This window comes from Cygnus atratus, chromosome 1 (assembly GCF_013377495.2).
Source record: "Cygnus atratus isolate AKBS03 ecotype Queensland, Australia chromosome 1, CAtr_DNAZoo_HiC_assembly, whole genome shotgun sequence".
Classification (NCBI taxonomy): Eukaryota; Metazoa; Chordata; class Aves; order Anseriformes; family Anatidae; genus Cygnus; species Cygnus atratus.
Window position 1 is genome coordinate 45,096,203 of NC_066362.1, and position 23,669 is coordinate 45,119,871.

A 23,669-nucleotide genomic window follows, 5' to 3' on the forward strand; every position below is an offset into this window, starting at 1 on the left:
GTAAGGTCTGTGGTGCAGGGGGAAGCCCGGAGCCCCGTGAGGTTCCCCGTTCCGTCCTGTCACGGCCCACCCGCTCCCCCTCCACTTCCCAGCGCCGGCCCCGCAAGCAGCCGCCGGGGCTCGGCGCCCTCCGCGCCTACAGCTCCCGTCATGCCGCGGCTCAGGCCCCCCCGCCCGCCGCCTGCGGCCCGCCCGCGCTCCGGCCCGGGAGCGGCCGCTCGTCCTCCCCGCGGCGAGGCGGGCGGCACCGAAGCGGGACAGGGGAGCGGCTGCGGGTCTCGCCCCGGCCGGGCCGGGCCGGGCAGCGAGCCGGGGGCACCGACCCGCCCTGGGGAGGCGCGGCGGCGGGCAGCCCGCGGCGCTGCGGGGCCTTCCGCAGGCGGCGGCGCCGCTGCCCCTCCCTCTCGCTAAGATGGCGGCGCCGCTGGCGGTAAATTCGGGTAAGAGGAGCCCCGCGAGGCGCGGCCCGGGCCGGGCGGCGGGCAGCGCTGCGGCGTGCCCGGTCCTGGGGCGCTGCGGGGAGGCCTGCGCGGAACGGGCTGCCCGGCCTGGGGAGGGCTCTGGGGGCTCGGCGGTGGGGTTTAGCTTCGGGGTCGCACGCTTTGAGCCCGTCCGCAGTGAAACGCAAACAAAAAGGAGGGTGAATTGCGGTCTGGCAGCGTGGAGGGAGTTTGTCCTGCGGGGAGCGTTGCGAAGGGTTGGGAGCAGCGGGAGCCTCTGCGGTCCTTTCAGTCACAAGGAGCAGATGGGGGCTACTGACGCAGTGCTTACCTGGTATAACTGCACGGTAACCCCCCCCCCCCCCCCCCCCCCCCAGCAAAACACAAACACCACCCCCCAAAAAACAAACAAACAAAAAAAACACCACCCCAAACCCAAACAACACACACACACCTACTTGTTGAAGCAGGACTAGCTCAGGGCTTTACCCGAAGTTGCTGGAATATTTGTGAGGATGGAGACACTTGCAGAGGCTCCTCCGGGCCTCAGTTCAAATGTCTGACAGTCTTCAGGGTAGGTTTTTGTTGTTATTTCCCCAGTGGCTGACGGAGAGCTTCCGCATTGCAACTTGTGTTAGCTGCTGCTCATCGTCCCCTGGGATATCTCTGTCTCCATTTTATGCATTCAGTGCCATTAAGTAGTTGAAGACAGGAAACCTCCAATTCCTCCTTAGTCGCTTCTTCTTAAGACCTAACAAGTTCAGTTATTTCAATCCCCCCCTCATTCGTCATATTCTTTGCCCCCCTATTCCAGCATCTGTCTTGCTCAGAGGAGCCCAGCACTCAACACAGTACCGGAGCAGTGCACTTTCAGAGATGCCTAACGGTGGCAAATAATTGCTGCCCTACAGCTCCTGGCTGCAATTCTGTTAACACAGCTCAGTGTGCAGAGACCATGTTTTTAGCAAGGGCGTGCTTCTCAGCTTATCGTTCAGCTTCTTGTCTGCCAGGGCACTCAGGTGCTTTTCTGTACAGCTGCTTTCTAGCCACTTGGTCCCCAGCCTGTGCTGTTGCATGGAGTTTTTCTGTCTCTGGTGCAGGACTTTGCATTTGCTAGTGTTGAACTTCATTAGGTTAATAGCAGGAGAGCAGAGACCCTGTGAAAAGTAGTTGTGCCTGGAATGTGGGCATGGCCAAAAGGTGGAGTCTGTCATAGTGAGGCAGTTAATAAAGCCATCAGATTTCAAAAGCTCAAATCCCATGTCAAGCAAGGAGTAAACTTACTGAGAAGTTATTTTGATCTAAATGAATCCCTAAATGAATTGATCTAAATAAAGCCCCCCCCCCCCCCCCAAAAGAAAAAAACGGAAAAAAAACCCCACAAAACAAAAGCAGAGACCCTCATTGGAAGGTGAAGAAGGGTGATTGTTCCTGTGATTCACAGAATCTGAAAAAGTGGCTTTGTTAAAGTGAAAATTGGAGCCGTTCAAATGGGACTAGACCTTCTTGCCGTGTAATGTATACAATAAATTCTATAGTCTTATTATTACAGTAGATCAAGAAGGGGGAACCTTGTACATGAAAGATGAGATAGAAATTAAAATGGATGTGGCCCTAGAACATGGCTTTTACCTTAGATTATAGTTTGTTTTTTGTGGGGACAGACATAGCGTAGTTAAGTCTCTAGCTTGTCAAAAAGTTCAGGCAGAAGCGTCAACTGCTGTTGTCAACAGAAGCAACCTAGCCTGTCCTTCCTGGCTTTCCCTGGTAGGATGCTCAGTCCTAAAACTGTAAGAATGGAAACAGCACAAGTGGCAAAAGTTAGCATGGTTGCTAGCAGCAGCAAAAGTCGAGCTGGTTTTCCATCCTGGTTACTTATTCCTTCTCTGCAATAGCCTGTCTTTGTGCTAGGATAGTTGTTTGTGGCAACACAGTGCAAATCGGGTTATAGATGTGATCCTGCTGAAAATTAGTTCTTCTTTTGGATTAGTGGTCAGTTAGAGTGGATCCTTCGTTTGTTTTAGTGCTTGACAGCACATATGTTTGGGCTGGTGCAAAGCAGTTTTGTTGCAGGGATAAGAGCAAACAACTGGGCAAGGGAAAGAGTTGAGCAGCTTTTGGCAGGCACTGGATTGCTGTTGCTGCTTATTGGACTCTGACGTTATAAGAGTGAAGGTAGGAAAAGGCTGTTTAGAATGGAAGTAATTCTCTGAACTCAGTGAAGTTATGTGGGAGAAGCAGCTAGAGTCTGCAGCGTGAAATTATTTGTCCAGTAGTAGCTGTCTTGAATGAGTTTGTCTGGGCAGGGGTAAAGTCATAAGATAAAACACTCTGATGTTTGAAAAGGGTGGAGGATTTGTCCTTTCTGTAAGCTGTTGTCTGATACACATCTCTACGGACACCGCTAAGCGCATAGGAAGCGACAGTATGCAGGATGGGAGCTTTCGTGAGTGCTGAGCTTGGGGTGGGAGGGTATATTTTATTGCTTTATGTGATTTCTTCCTCTGCAACAGAATAAAACTGAAAATTGTGCTTAGTTTGTTTTTGCTTCCAAGACGTCTCACGCTAACGGTAAAACTGACTGAAACGAGTGGTCTCGCTTGAGACTTGCTCTCGTTCCTGTGCTTGGGTTGCTCACGCGCTGCACTTCTGCGTGGCCTGTGCTGCCTTAGCGTTACGTGCTGCGTTTTGCATTGCTTTGCCTTTGAGGGGCTGTCTTCACTGTATGGAAAAGAGGGGCATCTTCACGTCAGAGCACGCCATTTGGTGTGGTGTCTTAATGTGAACAGCCTTGTCAAGATGATGCGTGGATGGATATATTTTGCTTTGATGCTCCTTGGGGTTACCTCGAGGGTTATAACTGGCCAGAACAAGCTACATGAAGGTAAAATATTGCTTCTGTACTTGATTTTAGTTCATAGTGTTACCTTGTGCATTATCAAGGGAAGAAATAAAAGTCAAGCCAGCGTTAGGTGAAATGCCAGTATTTTTGCATGTGGGCTAACCTGCAAGGCACAGCATACAAAACCCACTGCTAGGAGATGCTCTGAAACAGATGAAACTATAATCAGGCAGCGGTTGTGACGTGACAGCATCCAGGTAAACAGAATACAATTGGTAATGAATTTATTTGGCACATCTAACAATGACTTGCGGTGTGTAGATTCTGCAACTTTCACGAATGCAGATGGTACGTAACAAGGGAAACGTTTTGGTACTTCTTGTTAACGTGAGCCTTATAAATCTCGAGTGGTTTTTTTTTTTTTTTTAAATGGGACGTTAATGCCAAGTGGTAGGAATAATTTCTGTCTGTAAGGTTCTTGGTTTAGGCAATGATGCTGCCAGAATTCTGAAGACTACTTTGGCATGCTATTTTTGTGGGACTTGATGCAAATGAGGAAACTTGTAGTGCAGTCTTCATGCTACAGACTTCGAGTTGTGAATGATGCTGCTTCTAATGAGGAAGAGATCGTTTAGCTGTAGTACTGACTTTGGAGTATGCAAAGGAAACTTTCTTTCAATGTTGAGGAGAAGGAGAGATTCTAGAGTGTGGTTGGACTCAGCTTAATTAAGAACTGACTTAAATTAGTGCTTGCTAGCTTCCAGAACTAATTTTGTCTCTTCTCAGTGTACTGAGGTAAGTGTTCGTGTTGCTCTATTTCTAGTAAAGCAAATTCATATCTTTATGAAGCTCGTCTGCAGAGTGTTAGCAACAAGTGTTACGAATCCAAAGCACTTGTATGTCTATATTTTAATTCGAATGGGAAGGATGAACAAATGGGACAGTGCCTTTAGGCTTATGATTTTTGTTACTTAATGTAGAATCGCCTTTACACTTATGATTTTGGTTCCTAATCCATGTTTTATTCTGCACACTCTGAGGTAGTGATGCTTCACATTGTTAGCACCGTTGTTCATTTGTAGTCCCTCATATTAGGTATTTCTTAGTTTGGTCTTTCTGTCAAAAATGGAAAGCACGAAGCCCACCTTGCCAAGTTGCATTCAGGTTCAAGGTCTGTCCAGTTCTTGATGATTCTTTAATTTTATTGAAGTGGATGGAATTTCTTAGGTATATAAGGACACAAGACTGTAAGATGAATTTCAGCCCTGGAACTTACCTGCTTACTTCATCTTTTCTGTTTCTCTAACTCCCTAAATGCAATTAGGTTTCATATCAGGCAATTCTTGTTGTCGGTGGTACCTTACAAAGGGAAAATATGCTTTGCTTGATGTGCATAACAATCTAGACTGTAAAGCTGGGATAAACACTACATTAAAAAGGTCTTTTTATAGAAAATACTGTATGAAGATTTTTTTTTTCTTTCTTCCATTTCAAATGCTTTTTTTTTTTTTTTTTTTTTAAATTTCTTCTTTCAGCTGCCAGCTTGTGGGGTCCATATAAGGACATATGGCAAACTGTAATGAATGCCATTTGGAAAAGGCAACCTGAAGCTATTCATCGCCTCGACCAGGTTTTAAAGAAACACAAATCTGACTTCATTTCTCTCTTCAGAAATCCGGTACTGGTCTAATGCTCTGTAGCAAAATGAGTTGGAAAATTGATGATTTAATCTGTTTTGTGTTGTTGGTTTGCAAACTCTTTAGGCCCTGACTATTCTTTTCATTCTACATTTTTACAGTACATAATGCAAGTGTGTTACAGCAATCTTCTGTTGTAAGAATGGAAGTAGATTGAAAAATAGATACTGCTCTGCGTCTTGTAGAAGATAATTGTATCTATGATGTTTTTTTTTCCCTCTGATTATTTGAATGCTGTTTTGAAAGAAATAGTAAAAGTATCTGACAATCCCTGAGTTAAGTATTGTTTTTTCTGTGCTCCTCTTGCATTTCTAAAAGGAAGCACAAAACTGCTTCTTCTGGCTTTGGTCCATGCTCATGCTTCAGCTAGATAAATGTACGCGCAGAATAGGTAAACGTAAATTTACAAAATATAGACTATGAATTATTAGGAATGTGAGATTTGGAAAAACTCACTGGTTCTTGTCTGACAGATCACAAGGTAACAATTATAAAACGTCTCCTGTTGTTACTTTTGAAATAGCGTATGGCTTTGTAAGACTGGTAGGTCAGAAAATAAGTTGGGTATAGAGCTTTGTCTATGTATTTTACCATTATTCTCAGTAAACTAAATGTCAGCACTGATTGTATCATATTATTTTTGGTATATTACCACAACAAGACTATTACTGTGCAAGCACGAAGCATTTTTAGGATGCCTTTACTATCTCTGTGTTAAAAAATGCTGCCTTTGTTTTTTTTGACAACAGCGTAACCTGTCAGAACTGTATTTGTGAGGAAGGATTAAGGTGTAAAGCTTTATTCAGTATTTCTTGTTGCCATTTTGAATAACTTCCGTTGCTTGTTTCTCTTCCAGCCAAAGAATGTTCAGCAGCATGAGAAAATTCAGAAAGCAAGTACGGAAGGGGTTGCTATCCAAGGTCAGCAGGGAACCAGGCTTTTGCCAGAACAACTCATCAGAGAAGCCTTTATCCTCAGTGACCTCTTTGATATTGGAGAGTTGGCAGCTGTGGAGCTCCTTCTAGCTGGTGAGAAGGGAAAATATTTAAGAGCTGGAGAAATAGAACTTAAATAGGGCCTTACTGTTTGTGTTAAGTGTATGCTTAATGTGAATGCCTGATTCAGTCAAAGCCTGAGTTTCCTAACATCTAGAATGTTCTTAAAAAGAAATCTGGTACTGTGATTTAGTATAAAGGTTATAAAAGTATAAAGTAAAAGTGTAAAGTTCTGAACTGTAATGTTTGTATGTTATGCAGCTTTTGCAAAAGCAGTAATAATTTGATTTTTTTAAAAATGATTTATTTCTCTATCACTGAATTTCAAAATAGTTTAAAAATAATTCAAATAGTTTTGGAATAGGCTTTGGTTCTGCAAATAATGTGTTAGTTATACATTGATATGTAGCTGTATTTGGATCATAATCTAATAAATGATTAGTAAGAGAAGTATTCTGTGAAGAGACCTGCTTTGCACATAGAAAATTGATTTCAATGTTATTAAACTATAGTCTCTTAGTTATTGTTATTAGTTACTGTTCATCATTAACTTTTTTCGAATTCCTTAAAGAGGTAACTTGCTAGTGTATCACCTTTGGAAAGGCATCAGGAAGCCAGCCTCAATTTCTATTTCAAACTTGTGTTTTTGATGCAACTTCAGACAGAAAATTTCAATTTGGATAAAGAAAATATATATTCTTCTGATAATCAGCTTGAACTGATTAAGACAGGTAGACATCAGTTGCAACTACCATTTGGACTAGGATACATATGCACTTGCACCTCTACTTGTAAATGTGTGGAATTTTTAATAGTTGACTGTGAATTTTAACAATATCACCCAAAATATCTGTGATTTCTTGGAAATGTCTGAAACAAATCAAAATGATGGTGATTAACCATGGTTGTTTTGAATGCTATGTTTATATTTCAATTGGAAATGTAAAGATACAAACCTTTCATCGAAGTATGCGTGCTCAAATTTCTGTACATTTTCATTCAATAGGAGAACACCAGCAACCTCATTTTCCTGGTCTTACAAGAGGTCTTGTGGCTGTTCTCTTGTACTGGGATGGAAAAAGATGCATTGCCAATTCACTACGAGCCCTCATACAGTCACGCCAAGGCAAGACGTGGACGTTGGAACTCAGGTCTGTATTAGGGTTAACTGTTAGATTAACTAGCTCTCTGCTTTTAATGCTTTTAGGACTGTTGAGGGAAAGCAAATATTCTCAAATTTGTTTTTTCATGACCTGATGTTGTCACTTTCATGTTTAAACGTAATATTTTTTGTCTTACAAGTATGTTTAACGGGTTATAAAGATAGATATTTTATTGTCAGTTCTCCCATGCTGCTTGTGTTTTTGGCAGTGCTTTGCTTCAGACACCCACCCAGTCAGGGTTTCTTTAACTAGTGATGCCAACTCAGTATTGGGAAGACTGAGTTTCTGCATGTGCTGTGTTCTGACTTCCCACATCCTGCAAAACAGAGGATTGTGCTCCTGCCTTTACCTAAAATGGACACGCTATCTACTGGAGAACATAATGTTTTTTTGACTAAAAAGAAAACCGTACACACTGTTTAGTTCCAGTGCGTGGTGATTGCTTAACTAGAGAAAGATTCAAAGATGCGTTACAGTGTAGATACAAATTCTGTAAAAAAAAGCGATTGCTTTAGAAGTAGTTCCACTGCTTCAGTAATTGGACAATTGCATTTACTGGTGAGAAAGAGGCTGTGAGCTTGTGAAATCTGCGCATCTTATGTATAGTACTTTTGGCTCGACAGTAATCTTACCTGGCTCACTCATGTTGTGCTCTTCTCATGTTCCATGTTCTTGAAGCTATGGTTACCTAGAGACTTCGTATCTGTTCAGCACAGCATTTTGAGAGAGCACTGCTTATTAACTACTGATGCACATTTAGTTGCTTTGTGTTTCTGATGTAGTTGTACATTTTATATTGGCTAGCAAATAAATTTGATGGGAATGATTCTTTTAGACTTCCTCCGTGACTGGGAATAATATGATTAATTGTTAAATTTATATTCTCTCCATTACAGTCAAGAGCTAATGTCTATGACAACACGCTTCACAGATGACCTAATGGAACACGGTTTGACGCAGAAGATCCTCACACTTGTGTCTCAAATTGATTTGAACAATGAATTCGATAAACTCCAGAGAGAGCGAGGATTGGGCAGTGAGAAACATCGCAAAGAGGTAAAGAGGGGACTAGGTGTGACTGTTCTTCCAAATTACTGCACAGGTTAAAGTACATTTGATCACAAAGAGAGATGGATTGGTCCCCCCCCTTCTGTTTTCTCTACCTTTGGAAGCTCTGTTACTGGCTGAGACATGATGGTAACTGCACTGTGGTTTACACTATACCACTGTGTAATCCAGATTACTACCAGCATCTCTGTTTCTTTGCTGCTCCCTGATATTAGGGCACACATTAACTTGAGTGAAGAAATGCAATTAAGGACTGTGAGGAAGTAAACGTTTTTGCAGTTTTATTCTAAAGAGTGTGTGTTAAATTATCTGCTTCAGCACTACCATTGCCACCGCCACTGGAATAAAAATAGAAAAGTAAAATTCGCGAAGGATTAAAACGGAATGAAAGTGGGTCTAGGCAGGCAAATAATGCGTTTTTTTAATAATCTATTTGTGTTAACATGACCAGAAGCATCTCTAATAGTGAACAGTCAAATTTGCTTGAAAATGAGTTCTCATTTTTGTAGTCCTGAAATTAATTGGGACTGTGTCTAACTGCACACTGTGTTTGTAATAGGAAGATTTTAAACATTATCGTTTTAACTTCTGGTCTTTCCAATGTGGGATCTAAGTGGGTATTCTGTGTTATAATTAATTAATTTTTTTTTTTTGCCAGATAACCAGTTGTGCATTTTTGCTGTTTAATCTAGAAACTGTGCAAAGCATATCCTTCTAATTTGCCTTCAAGTTCAAGTAATGCTTTGTATTAAAGGTTTGCTTCATTGCTTTTAAATGGACTACTATATTCCCCTTTGTATTCATTAGAATTGTGTTTTTTCTGGAGTCTGTGCAGAGATCTCTTGCTGTGTTTAGTGTTGAAGAGTTTCTCATTTTACCACTATGCCCATGATTTTAATGGAGGTAGAATGCCTTATTTTTTGTTTTACTGAGTCCAATGGATATAGATCAAGAATATTATTAGAAACCGATAACCTAGCTAGTAAAATACCATTATGAAAGGCTTTTTATAGGGGCTTTTTATTTTTAAGGAGATTTTTGTTTGTTTGCTTTATTTTTGTTTTGAATTTCTGCTGTTTTCAGGAGACTTAAAGCAGTTAAAAAGTTAAAACTCAGCTTGGGGGGGAGGAATGAATTTAACAAATGAAGTAAATGTCCTGGCTTGAAAACAGGTAATTTTTGGTGTCACTGTTAGAAAAAAAAAAAGACAAATCGATTGTTTTGGAGAGCCAATGTACTTTATTTTAATATAACATGCAATATTGTGCTGAAGAATAAAATCATATTTTTTAGTATGAAAATGCTTCATAGCTTTCCTCTTGGGCATGATATTTGTCCCATACGTATTAGGGAATGTTAGATTTCATTTATGTGTGTATTCAACAGTTGCCTTAAATATTTTGTTTGATGGAAAGAAGTTTTTTAATTTTAAATGTCTTTCCAATTGCTCAATTTCTTTAAAAGTTATGTATGCAAATAGTCAGTTGAGGACATCTCTTCTGGGGAAAGGAAGGAAGAAATCGTAAGACCTTAACTGGATGTAACTGCCAGTGTAGTTATGTATTAGAGATATGAAACGTGACCTTTGTGTACGTGTTGTGTTTACAGCTACGAAAATTCTGTGTAGATTCATGTCTTCTGACCTTGACAGAGGTGCTGGTTTGCATCTTGTCATTCTCAAAGCTATCTAGTCACACCTCATAAGAAATGCCAGGGAATGTGAAGGCTTATACCAAGAAAAAATGTAGCTTTTGTTGCGTAGCACTTAAAGAAATTAGCATTTTCTCCAGCTGCTGTTTTTAAAGTAATTTTTAACTTACTCTAGTCATAATAATGGACTGAGAAAAGCAAACCGAATGCGCTGCCAGTACATTTTTATACACCGTTTCTTTTGAAAAGGTTTCTGACCTCATCAAAGAGTGCCGACAGTCCTTGGCTGAAAGTCTCTTTGTCTGGACCTGCCAGTCACCGCTGAGTAAGGATGACACTCTAATCCTCATAAGTTACTTGGAGAAAGTAACAGTAGAAGCTGATGGCTCATTGGACGGTGTGAACTTGTCTCTTCTCATGGCGCTCCTCTACTGCTTTGATGTCAGTTTTCTAGAACAAGGCACAGAGGATCGTGAAGGTAATGCTGACAGGTTTCCCACGGGGATTATGTTGTGCAGGTGGTTAAATTGTTATTTAACCTATTTTGTCATTGTTTGGTAACAGACTTGTAGGATTCTGCCTGTTTGTTTTCACATTCACTGGGTGGTGGTGTTGCGCTTGTGGTTTTGTTTTTCTTTAAGATCTTTTTTGTTTTTCTTTAAGATCTGATGCACCGGCTCCCTCTGCTAGCAGAAAGACAGTACATAGCAACAATACACACTCGTCTTCAGGAATCTCAGCCTTGGAAACTACCAGGCTTGCAAGCAACTGTTCGATTAGCCTGGTCACTGGCTTTACGAGGAATATCCCAGTTATCTGATGTGACAGGTAAATTGCCACTTGGTGCACTTCAGGATTCACAGCTTGCGAGTGGTGCAAGTCAAAGTGTTGTTACCTTCTTCAGGTATTAGTACTTACCTTCAGGATAAAACTACTGCTGATGCTCCTTCTTCAAAGCTTTCTTGGTACCTGAGTTTGGTTGTTGAGAATTGAGTTGCTGTGATAGGTACACAGATTTAGAAATAATTAATCATTAGCCATTAATACTGCGTAGTGTCTCATTGAAGTGAAAGGTATTGTAATGTACTGCAAAATGTGAAAAATTGCATCTTAGCAGCTTTAATATCACCTGAACACTTCAATGGAGAATAGATTCACGTTTATGACTTTTTGACTGCGCAAATATTAAACCTCCGTATCTTAAGAGGACAGATCTTTTAATTTTTTTTCCTGTACTTCACCAGCTTTCCAGGCTCATGACTAGGTCAGAACTGAGGCTACTACAGAATATTAAAGAAAATGTAAATGTCATATTTAATGTTTAATTAAGGTTGGTTTGTGCTTCTTAGTTCACAGCCTCAGATTTATCAGGTAAATGGATTATGTACTTTAACTTGCATTACAGCAGAAAGTTGAGACTGTCACCCTACAGTAACTTGTGTTTTCCTGTTCAGTGGAACAAACTTAGTGGCTAGAAGCATGTTGATTTGCTTGTCAGACAGGTATTCTGAAACATGTTTAGTTTGTTAACAGATAGTTGTAATTTATTTTCCCCCCTTTGTGATTTTGTTTTCTTTTTTATCCAGCTCTTGCAGAATTCACTGAAGCAGATGAAGCAATGGCAGAGCTAGCGGTTGCTGATAATGTCTTTCTGTTCCTGACTGAATCTGTTGTGGGATCTGAAAATTTCTACCAGGAGGAATTTTACATTCGCAAAATTCATAACCTTGTCACAGACTTCCTTGCACTCATGCCAATGAAGGTAAGTTGTTTCTGTGAATAGCGTAGTTGTTGAGAAACATGGGCACGTCGTCTTCTATTTCTAAAAGTAGGACAGGTAGCATTGAGATTCAGATATCAGCCTGAGCTCGAGGTGCTGCACTTTAGAAAGCTTGTTGACTTTGTGGAACCCATATCATTTGGGGTTTGTTTTCTGCAATGAAGTGTTTTAAAAATCAAATTCTACTTCAGTGTGGTGAGATTGCAAAGTGAGCTTTTGTGTTTGCAGTGGTTTTGTTTTAAATGCTTAGAATTTAAATGAATTCTGGGCTTGATGGCGATGTCTGTGGTTTTTGTCTTTTTTTCCCCTCTTTTGATATTGACAGTTGTATAACCTAAAAGAAGTGACAGTTTTTGTCTTTAATTTTTTATTTCATTCTGTTACTAATGATCTTTTGCACGTTTAAGGGGGGGGATTCTACGTTTTCTTTAGTACCATCAGTTGTTAGTAAAATGACCTGCTGTTTTCACTGGAATAACAGAAGTGCTGTAGAAGGGTTTAAAAAAAAAAAGTTTGAAGCAATTGCAACAGTTTTATTTGTGCAAGACCTTGTATCTAGGCATGGAAAATTAAAATTCTATGAAAATGCTTTTATGTAATTGATGTAGGCTTTCTTTTGTGACCTGCATTGTGTTGAGCTGTAGTTGGAGTTACAAATAATTACTCCTTTCAAAGAATGAGCAAAAAGAAAGATTCAAAAAGACATTTTGTTCATTGTAAACTGTCAGAATGAGAACAATATTGGCAGGAAAACATTTGAGCCTTAGGAATCTTTGAGGGTGCGTATGAAAGTGTTGCAGACAGCTTTTAGGTTTAATCCTAATTTATTTATAATCTGTTGGGTTTCCATGTTGTTTTCTGGAGCTGTCTGTTTCACAAACGGAATACCCATGGAGCAAATATAATGTCATTTCAAATGCATTCGTGTTGATAATTTCAAGCAGTATGCTTCTACTGCAGCGGTTGCCTGCATACAAAACGTAATGCACTGTAGCAGGTTTTGGACTTCCTTTGGAGGCTGCCTGCAGCCTGCGGTGGTGTTTTCTGTAATACAGACACAGTAGCCCTTAGGAGCGTTTTAAATTTGAGGAATATGTGAGGTATATTTTTTGAAACTTCTTTGAACAGTCAGGTTCTAACACGTTTGGAACTGGGAACTTTTTTTATGAGGTAGTTCTGAAGATGCTGTTGCTTTACCAAAGATGAAATATGTCCCTGTATTGATACCAACTTTTATGAAAGAGATATAGGTATGTTTCCTGAATCAAGGTGGAAGAGTTGGAGACTGACCCAGGCTGAGGTTGCTGCTTTCCTAGATTTGAAAGCACATCTGACCCCGTCTTCTGTATCCCACAGAACTCCGTGAAAATCCCAAGGCTGTTTGTTGGTTTTGTTTCACCTGTCTCCTTCATTGTATTGTGGAATTGGAGGCCTTGGCAAGAGTATTTCTCTCCCATTTCAGTTTTTGACTTTGGTTTAGATCTGCAGTTGGTTATACCTAATGCCTAAATATGAAGAGATTCTTCATTAGAAATAGGATTTTGTAATACAGCTTATGAGCAAAAATCTGACCATTGACTTGTGACATTGACCATTCCTGTTTGACAGAGGCCAGTACTAGTTCTTTTAGAGGAACTAGTTCTTTTAGAGGAAAGACTTGTTAGCAGACAATTGGGATGTGGCTCTAGAAGGGATTTTTTGTCCACCTGCAGTTTGTTAGTGCTTAGCTTATGTGCGGAGTTATTTCTACTGAATCCTAAATTTTAGGTAAATAGAAGCATCTGCCTTTCAGGATCCTTTTTATTTTTAGGTGTGTGTAAATTTAAATTAAACTAAATGAAGATTATAATAGGTCAGCATTTTATTTAACTCTTCTGTATAGCTTTCATGTATTTTCAGCTTGCCAGTGATGATTTGGGTAAATCTTTTGGTTGAGTGCATTACATTTGGAACTCAATAATTAGCTTTAGTAGTTTAGATAATGCACTATTTCACTTACCAACACTTTATTTTATCCCTGTATTAATTTTGTTAGTATACTAATTTAGATACTTTGCCCTGACCCTTTCTGCAGTTATCTCTAGTTCTAACTAAGTTTTTGAGACGAGTCAATTCTTTTGTAGCTCATTCAATTTTGCAATTTGATATATTATAGAACCATGAACTTACATCTATTGGGCATCACTGTGTTCTAGTTTTCGTTGTGTTGAATTGGTTGCTTATTTCTGTTTCTTGTTTCTCAGTGTCTACTTAATATGTAACAAAATTGAACTTTTCATCCCCTGGCTGTTTGCTTTCTTTAAGCATCTCGTGGGGTGCTTTGTGAAAGGTGTTTTGATGTTAAAATTAAATCAGCTGGGTTTTGTTTAGTAACTGGTCTTTTTAGACACACAGAATTCTGAGATACTGACTAAAGGACTTTTCCATTGCTGCAGTTTTTCTTCCCTTTCCTTCTCTCTTTTTTGCTACTGTATTTGTTGACATGTGGTCATGCTATTGGCTGTGACAGACAATTTTCCTGGGTCCAAAGTAATTACATCAATACAAAACTTTTCAGAAGATGAAGTAGCTGTAATTAGAAGTAGCCTTAAATAGCTAAGAAAAGTGGAATGCATAGGTCTCTATACAGAAAACATTGTTTCATGCTGTTTTCCATTTCTCTTCACTCCTTTTGGACCATAATCTAACTTTCTTTGTTTGAAGTCCAGCTAACCTATATAGCTTTCAAAGTAAAAAGAGGAAAAGGATCCACCTTCTGCATCCAAACCAGAGAATCGGGTGAAGTCAGCTGGGAAAACCCCCATAGGCTAAGTTCAGGGCTTTTGGTATGAACTGAGGCCTTGGCAGTAAGGAAGTGATCGAATATGTCTTTGAATGTAGGCTCTGTTTAAAATAAATAAATAAAATTGTTAAATATTCTTGTCATGTATGTGCAAGTTCATTTCCTTTCTTACTTTTTAATAAACTGTTTAGGTGATTCAGTTATTTCTGTTGTTCTGTTCATTCTTAGCTAAATATTGATCAGCGTTTTTCTCCAATTCATATATTGTGTAGGTGAAACAGCTGAGAAACCGTGCTGATGAAGATGCTCGCATGATTCATATGAGTATTCAGATGGGTAATGATCCACCTATTTCCCTTCGGAGAGATCTGGAGCATTTAATGCTTTTAGTAAGCCCTATTTTCTCCTAAATTGCTATGCCAAAAAGTGATCGTGACTTTCAGTCTTCATTAGAAAATCTGTATCTGAATAATAAAATGCTGCGTCTTGTACTTTTTGGATTAAAGGATTTTTTTTCTTAAACGAATATTGACAGACACTTGCTATAAGTTTTCCAGAAAACTGCCCTGGCTTCTGATGTTAATAAAGTGTCAATTCATAAATGTTTAGTGAATAAATACTGCATTGTTTCTTCTGGTGGAAGGATTCTTGAGCCAAAGTTATTTTACAAAATTATAAATATCTAAAATGTAAATTATAGTAAGATTATCTTAATGTATCTGTTTTCTTAAACTATGCTATTTTAACGTAACTTAGAAATAGCCTTTATTCTTAAAATTCTTACCTATTCAGTTAAGATTTTTGAGTTTCTCTGGCTGTCACTTGTTCTGCTGTTGCTATTTAGAAGGTGTCATTTTTCAGAGAGTTCTAAGGAATGGAGCATCAGGTGTGGAATGCTTTGTGTCTCAGACATGTTTAGCTTATCTAGAAGCAGTTTTCATTGTTGAAATAATATTCTCATCTTTACATAGTTGATAATATTTTTTGTCATCCTCTTTTGTCTGATAGATTGCTGAATTGTACAGGAAAGACCCTTTTAATCTGGAACTTGCCCTTGAATACTGGTGTCCATCAGAGCCTTTGCAGACATCTACCGTCATGGGGTCCTACCTCGGAGTAGCTCATCAGAGACCTCCTCAGCGCCAGGTTATCTAGATTTACCAGTTTTACATTTTTAAGTGAAAAAAGTGATTTTCTTGAGTGGTTAATAGTAACTTGAAATTAAAGTAACCAAAGGTGCAGTTTGAAGCAATAACAATTTCTGCAATAGTAAGGGTTAAAAAACCCAAATGTTTGGTATCCTTATTACAGCTAGCCTCAAAGAAGACATTATTTTCTTTTATCCGTGACTTATCTGCATGTGTCCTGCTCTGCATCACATGGTTATTGTTGCTTGCTCTAAAATGAGCTGCTACCAGTCATTCAAAGTTGTCAAGAAATTTAGTGAGAGAGACTCTGTCTAACCTCTTTAAAAATTCTGTTTAGGCCAATTTTGTCCCAGTTGCTCAGGATATTCTGCTAATAGTGCTCTTGTGTTTTCTGTCTGATGATCTCTACGTGCCTCTTGGCGTAACTGAGAAGTAAAATTTCTTAACTATAAAAAAAAAGCAACTAATAAATGTAGTTGATAGTATTTAGGGGTAAAAATTCATGAAAATATTGTAATTATTTAAAGCCCAAAGGTTATAGCCTATAAGAGTTGGAACTTAAGATTAGACTGAAAAAGCAATCTAGACAGATGAAGCAGTTGTTCCAAAGCTTTGGATAGCTGGGATGCCATCAACCATCAGTGCTTCTTGAATGACTTCAGTGCTAGGCAAAACCTAGTGTAGGACATATTGGATGCATCCCAAGACCCACCTGGAATACAGGCAACTAAGTTTGGTCCTGGTGCAATCTGCAGACACTGTGATATGGTCCTGGGAAGAACCACTGTGCGTGTGAATTACTGTTCAATGATGTGACATGCACAGTGATTTAATTCCCAGTAACACACTGATTGCACTGTGAAGTGTGCTAATAATACTGTTGTGCAGCATTTGTGAGCTGAAGTAAATTTGAGTGCTAGAAATACAAAATGGGAGATTTAGTGTATTATCTTTGCATTAGTATGAATGATTTTATTTCCTCTTTGGCAAGTAATTTTCACCTTCAGGGAAAATTTCCCTTTCCATCTGAATATGAGGAAAAACTTCTTTACAGTGAGGGTGACAGAGCACTGGAACAGGTTGCCCAGAGAGGTTGTGGAGTCTCCTTCTTTGGAGATATTCAGTGCCTCCCTGGATGTGATCCTGTGCAATGTGCTTGAGGTGACCCTGCTTGGCAGGGGGGTTGGACTGGATGATCTCCAGAGGTCCCTTCCAACCTCAGCTATTCTGTGATTCTGTGAAACTGACTAGGCCAGTAAACAAAGGAATTTTTTTTGGAGTTGTGATTCCTTGCCTTCCGCTAACCCCCACCATGATTACATTAGAATCTTGTTTTCTGACTTTGGCTGTTTACTTGCTTTCTTAAAATACTCTTTTTTTTTTTTTTTTTTTTAAACACTGATCTTTATTTGTTCTAGGTTGTCTTGTCAAAGTTTGTTAGGCAAATGGGAGATCTCCTTCCCTCCACAATTTACATCCCATACTTGAAAATGCTGCGGGGACTGGCTAGTGGGCCTCAGTGTGCTCATTACTGCTTTAGTTTGCTAAAAGTCAATGGCAGTAGTCATGGTAAGAAAAGTAATACTTCAGCTCTTTCTCCTCTCTTTTTCCTGCTACAGTAAAAAGGTAAAAAAAAATTAAAAAAATCATGTGAAATGAACTGTGACTTTGTACTTTTCATTATTAGTACAAAGATGAAATTGGAAGGCTTCAGTTGGAATATAATCTGGAAAAAAAAAAAGACTGATTAGGGTGATAAAACTTCTTGAGTACCTTAGCAAATAATTCATGTAAGTAAACAGTGGGGTTTTAAGGCAGCATGTCTTAACACATAAGATGTAGAATATCAGTATAGCTCAATGTAATATATAAAATTGGTAATATCTTCAAGTCAAGTTATATATATATTTAAATATAGTTATCTTTCCTGAGCTGGTGGTTTTTTGTTTGTTTGGTTGGTTTTGTCTTTTTCCAGGAGCATTTTGAGAAATACTACATGTATAATAAATTCTAACGGAACCCAGAAAGAATTGTTGGTCAGTCCTATGTTTTGCATTAATTTTGCATTGATCAAAGTGGAAAAACACTACTTTGAAGTAGTGCTACAAACATTGTGATTCATAGAATACTTGTTTCTACTGACTTTTCATCTTAGCATCTTCATGTCTCTATTAACAAACAACCCCCCCAGCAAAACAACCGAAACACTAATTTCAGCAATATGAGCTTTTCTTTGAATTTAATACATTGTTTGCTCTAGATAAGAAAGTTTTCCTTTTAAATTTAACTACCTTCCTGGTTGCCCTGTGAAAGAGTAAAAACAAAATCTTGTGACCTTTTTGTCATTTTTCTAGCGGAAAACATCCAAGGAACAGGTGGCAGTCCTGTCTCCTGGGAGCATTTCTTCCACTCTTTGATGCTTTATCATGAACACTTAAGGAAGGACTTGCCAAGTGCAGACAGTGTCCAGTATCGTCACCTGCCTCTTCGAGGAATCACACAGAAAGAACAAGATGGATTAATTGCCTTTTTACAGCTGACCACAGTTATAGTAAACTGGGTAAATAAGGTTTTGTTTGTTTTGCTTGAATACTTTCTCTTTTTCTTGCAGATCGTCATTCATCTGTGAAGTTCATTTGACCAAAAAGATGATTAGGGCAAATTTACCTAGCAGTTGTTTTTGTTTGATTAATGAACTTGAAAAGTATGGGAAGCATCAGAAATAACTGTTAGGACCAAACATGCAGCCAGGGTGAAACGGGAAGAGATGGCACCTTTTCCTGTGTTGCCAATGTTACTGATTTTCTAGCTTTCCTGACACTTCGCTGTCACGACGATGTCTTTCAGAAGTGAGATCTATTCAGAAGAAATGCCTAGGGAGTAGTTCTTTGCATGTAATTTTGAGTTTTAAAACAGAGATAATAGAAGACTTTCAAGGGGAAGAGTAGAAACTTGGCAAGGAAACTGACCAGCTGTGAAACTTGCCTCCAGAGTTAGATTTATAATGTCCCTAAACGGGTAATGCAAAATGTGCCATGGATTGGCTGGAAGAGGAATTTTAAGAGACAAACTGCAATACAGATTTTACATTGTCAATTATCTGGATAACTGAACAGTGTGGAATTCGACTCCTTAGTACCCAGCAGAGTCTGCAGTGTAGAGGTTTGAAGAATACTAGCCTAAAAGTTCTGTGATTTAGCAAGATGTTTTTGCAAGATGTTTTTGCTGACACAAACACAAAGCAGATCAGTGAAACTAACTGGGCTTTTGAAAAATCATTTTTTTTTTTTTTTGGTGCTGGTGGTGGGGTGTTCCTCTGGAAGGCCAGATTAGTTCAGTAGCCTATGTAAACTATCCTGTCAGCATTGGATGAGTGGGGAAGAAGGAACTCTTAAAATTTATATTTCCTAGCATCATCAAACCATAACCTGGGAAGAAGTAAACATCTAAGGATGCAGGGAATTATCATTTGATGAGACTAGAAGCTTGTCCCTATCCAGTGGCTCATCTGAGAGTCTCAAATGAGAGTCTAAAAAAAGGCTATCCTAAGCAACGTCTATTATGCACACAAGTTTTCTTTATGGATAGGGACAACTGCAGTAAAATTTTAGGTAAATTTTAGTACTAGCGAATCGTTAAATTGGGCTTTTTGTTGAATGAAAATTGATTGCATTGGCAAAGTCTGCCATCTTCTGATGTTTTGTGTACGTGTACAAAGCAGAATTCTCATTGCTGATACTGAACTGTGAGTTAGGCATTACAGTACATGAATAATCTTCAAAATATTAACGTGCAATTTTGTTTTACGTTGAACTCTGCAGAGTGAGAATGCTCGCTTGGCTCTTTGTGAGCACCCTCAGTGGACACCAGTGGTGGTCATTCTGGGACTTCTGCAGTGCAGCATTCCTCCTATTTTGAAAGCGGAGCTATTAGAAACCCTTACTGCTTTTGGAAAATCTCCTGAAATAGCTGCTTCACTCTGGCAATCCCTGGAATACACCCAGGTATTTTAGGAGTTTCGGTACTTATAACTATAGCAACCTAGTCTGATGAAATTGTCGGTGTGTTTGAAGGCTGTATTTGTAGCAATTGTATCGCACTTTCTAATAAATTCTTGTGTTTCCATTGTTGAATATCATTTTTTCACTTAGGTATTATTTTGAAGCAATTTTGAAAATGACAGCATGGTTTTGAGCTGTAGATCTCATTGGCTGTGCTTATTTTTATGTGAACATCTTTCATAACAGACCGTCCTGTATGTTCCATATGTTTTTTCCCCCTTCATGTTTGTCGTCAGTAATAAATGGTTCTGCAGGTTATGTAGTTTTCTGTTATGTTTTTTTTTTCTTGTGTGTGTAATATTCTCCCACTGTAAGTGGTGCTCATAAAAGAAAAGAATTGTGTAAAAAGCTCCACTTGCAGGCACGTAATTTTCAGAGGAAAAGTTAATTGTTATTAGCAATTACAGAAGCAATTACTCGGGCAGCTACAGGCCAGTCAGCCTTACCCCCATCCCTGGAAAGGTGATCATCCTGGAGGTTATCTAAAATGTACTGCTGTAAGAGATAACAAAGGAAATGTCTTTTCCCTGACCAAAAGAAGAAGAAAAATTTTAATGTGAAAGGACTTTTGTTCTTTGTTTTAACCATAAGCATGGTGCAGATCTTCGAGGGTGTAAAGCTAGAAGCATTCAAGTGTACAGTATGTAATCCAGCCTTTCAGACAGACAAATCTTAGCTTTTTGGCTTTTAAGAGGATATACAATACTGCTACTTACAGCTGCAGAGTGATGAGTGTGTTTTAGTCCTGATAGAAATGATGGAGATGCGCTTTGACTATGTGAAACATATTGTTTGTCTGTTTTCTTTTCTCTTTCTGTTTTGAAGATATTACAAACTGTGAGAAGTCCAGGCCAGAGACAAGCAATTGGTATTGAGGTAAGGGTTTCTCTGTCCCTAGGTAGCCTGCCTCATCTTCTACAAATGAGTACAGGGAAAACTTGGAGAGGCTGCATCTGCTGCTGTATCCACGGGAAACCCTGGGAATAGGTGCTGTCATTTCACAGCTTCTCAATTTACTCTCAGGCCTCCTTGTAATTTCTGGAAATTTTTATTCATTTATGAATCTAGTGCAGCATTGTGCTAGTAGCAGAGCAGTGTCTAAACCCTCAAGTTCCTTATGAACGCTTCATCCCCAGATTTTCCTATTTGCCTAAATTGGAGTCACTTTTATTACATCTTGGTGCAGGTCACTTCCATTTTAATAAAAATGGTAAATACAAGCAGACTACATTTAAATGCTGAGGCATATCTCCTGTTAACTCAGAAATGAATGAAGAATATGTTCATGAACTGAACTGAGAGTATTGTTGCTTCACTGCTTTTGCTTTGTTTGTGAGACACAGTGGACAAAAGCTCAGCAAAGTCAGTATGCCGTGAAGTACTTCATAGGTGATGCCCTTATCTTATTTGTTCTCATGTGTTTCTTTCTCACTCAAAATCTTTGTTTTTTCTCTTCCTGTGTTTGCTGTTCTCTTGGGAAGGTTGAGCTGAACGAGATTGAGTCTCGATGTGAGGAATATCCTTTAACCCGTGCCTTCTGTCGACTCATCAGCACGCTAGTGGAGAGTTCATTCCCCTCTAACTTGGGAGCAGGTCTCCGCCCACCAGGCTTTGATCCCTATCTCCAGTTCCTCAGGGACTCTGTGTTTCTCCGGTTCCGCACCAGAGCTTACCGGAGAGCTGCTGAAAAAGTAATAATTGTTTGAAAATCTTTTTTTTTTTGTATGTACTGGTACAGATCTAAGTAGTTAAAATAATTTGAGATTGCGGATGCAGCTTAGGTCTGTATTATGTGCAAGTTCAATGCAGGAGAGATAACCTGTGTCCTCTCAGAGTGCTTTGATTCTGTAAACAGGTAATTTTTCAACTCGTGTCAACAGGATCTGTGGACTACTTCTAAGGAGCCTGTATAAAGTATCTAAGAAAAATAAGAGTTTATATAATAGCAAATTTAGATTTAGAAATACAGGATTCTGCAACTCTACTGCAAAAATGGTAAAGATGTAGAAAAAGAAGAAACAGAAAGTCATTGCCTTATGATAAAGCTAAATGTTTCTGACAGTGATTGTTTCTGAAAAAGCTGAGAAGGGAAGGAATAAGAGTTATACTGAACCTGGTACTGTGAGTAGTCTATTGCTGGAGACCGACCTTCAGCTACCTAAAAGAGCAGGCTGTTCATAAAGGTAGCATTTTTATACGTAGATATGGATAGAGATGAATTAGGCAAACTCGATCCCCACAAATCCATGGTTCTGGATGGGATGCACCCACGAGTGCTGAGGGAGCTGGCGGATGTTATTGCTAAGCCACTCCCCATCATCTTTGAAAGGTCGTGGAGAACAGGGGAGGTGCCAGAGGACTGGAAGAAAGCCAGTGTCACTCCAGCTTTCAGAAAGGGCAAGAAGGGAGGACCCAGGAAACTCCAGGCCAGCCAGCCTCACCTCCATCCTTGGAAAGGTGATGGAGCAGCTCATCCTGGATGTCATCTCTAACCGTGTGGAGGATAAGAAGGTGATCAGGAGTAGTCAGCATGGATTCACCAAGGGGAAGTCGTGCTTAACCAATCTGCTAGCCTTCTATGATGGGATGACTGGCTGGGTAGATGAGGGGAGAGCAGTGGCTGTTGCCTAGCTCCACTTCAGCAAGGCTTCTGACATGGTCTCTCATGAGATCTTCATGGGTAAGCTCAGGCAGAGTGCGTTAGATGAGTGCACAGTGAGGAGGATGGAGGGCTGGCTGGATGGCAGAGCTCAATGGGGCTGCGATTAGTGGCACAGTCTAGTTGGAGGTCTGTAGCTAGTGGTGCCCCCAGGGTCAGTACTAGGTCCAGTCTTGTTCAAATTACTCATCAACGACCTGGATGAAGGGAGAGAGTCCACCCTCAGCAAGTTTGCTGATGACAGAAAATTGGGAGGAGTGGCTGATAGACCAAAAGGATGCGCTGCCATTCAGGGAGACCTGGACAGGCTGGAGAGATTGGCAGAGAGAAGCCTCGGGAAGTCCAACAAAGTGTAGGGTCCTGCACCTAGGGAGGAGTTACCCTGTGCCCCTTTACAGGTTGGGGTTGACATGCTGGAAGGCGGCTCTGTGGAGAAGGACCTGGAGTCCTGGAGGGTGCTCTTGTGGCCAAGAAGGCCAATGGTATCCTGGGCTGCATTAGGAAGAGCATTGCCAGCAGGTAGAGAGAGGTGATCCTCCTGCTCTTCTCAGTCCTGATGAGGCCACACCTGGAGTGCTGTGTCCATTTCTGGGCTCCCCAGTACATGAGAGAGACAGAGCTGCTGGAGAGAGTCCAGTGGAGGACTACAAAAATGATCAGGGGACTAGAGCATCTCCTCTTACGAGGAAAAGCTGAGAGAGCTGGGCCTGTTTAGCCTGGAAAAGAGGAGGCTGAGAGGGGATCTTATCAATGTATATAAGTATCTGAAGGGAGGGTGTCGGTAGGATGGGGCTGGACACTTTTCGGTGGTGCCCAGAAGTAGAATGAGAAGCAATGGACACAAACTGGAGCACAGGAAGTTCCATCTGAGAGGTTGTGGAGTCTCCTTCTCTGGAGATATTCAGAACCCGCCTGGATGTGATCCTGTGCAACGTGCTCCTGGTTGAGTAGTGGGGTTGGACTGGATGATCTCCAGAGGTCCCTGCCAACCTCAACCATTCCGCAGTTCTGTGATTCTGTTTGGTTATACTTTCTATGATCAGAACTACGTGAACCATTTGGCTGGTGACTTCTGAACCTCACATACCCAAATCTACAAGTCAGATTTATCCTTTCCTCGTTGTTAATTCGGATAATATTTCTGTCTCCCCAAAGCAAGGAATTTGAGTTTCCTTTATGATCCTTTTGAATGAATGTGCATGCTAAACTGTATTCTGAAAGCTGTTAACGAGCTGTTACTAGCTATATACCTAGTCTGTTCATTGCTTGTAGTTTTTAATATATTAATATATATAATATAGAGAACAAAATAGACAAATCTGTTTTGGTGTTCCATTTTACTTCAAAAAGGAGGCTTGACAGTTCACATTATTTGTCGTGATAG

The 23,669-nt window shown here is 40.0% G+C and overlaps 1 protein-coding gene across 2 annotated transcripts in view; it reads left to right on the plus strand.

The window, feature by feature from the left end:
- The first annotated feature begins 309 nt into the window (after positions 1 to 309).
- The window catches only part of NUP205 (nucleoporin 205), a 53,179-nt gene continuing 29,819 nt past the window's right edge, over positions 310 to 23,669 (plus strand). The window contains exons 1-15 of one of the 2 annotated variants that reach the window (XM_035551701.2): positions 310 to 440; positions 4,818 to 4,960; positions 5,836 to 6,007; positions 6,981 to 7,125; positions 8,034 to 8,193; positions 10,105 to 10,333; positions 10,519 to 10,683; positions 11,442 to 11,617; positions 14,690 to 14,806; positions 15,426 to 15,563; positions 16,984 to 17,134; positions 17,920 to 18,125; positions 19,387 to 19,569; positions 20,452 to 20,502; positions 21,108 to 21,317. In XM_035551701.2, the coding sequence (XP_035407594.1) occupies positions 413 to 440; positions 4,818 to 4,960; positions 5,836 to 6,007; positions 6,981 to 7,125; positions 8,034 to 8,193; positions 10,105 to 10,333; positions 10,519 to 10,683; positions 11,442 to 11,617; positions 14,690 to 14,806; positions 15,426 to 15,563; positions 16,984 to 17,134; positions 17,920 to 18,125; positions 19,387 to 19,569; positions 20,452 to 20,502; positions 21,108 to 21,317 (2,274 nt within the window). In that variant the 5' untranslated portion in view covers positions 310 to 412. Of the gene's footprint in view, positions 441 to 975; positions 3,325 to 4,817; positions 4,961 to 5,835; positions 6,008 to 6,980; positions 7,126 to 8,033; positions 8,194 to 10,104; positions 10,334 to 10,518; positions 10,684 to 11,441; positions 11,618 to 14,689; positions 14,807 to 15,425; positions 15,564 to 16,983; positions 17,135 to 17,919; positions 18,126 to 19,386; positions 19,570 to 20,451; positions 20,503 to 21,107; positions 21,318 to 23,669 lie in introns of those variants that run through there. The other variant, XM_035551700.2, reaches the window with a different exon arrangement.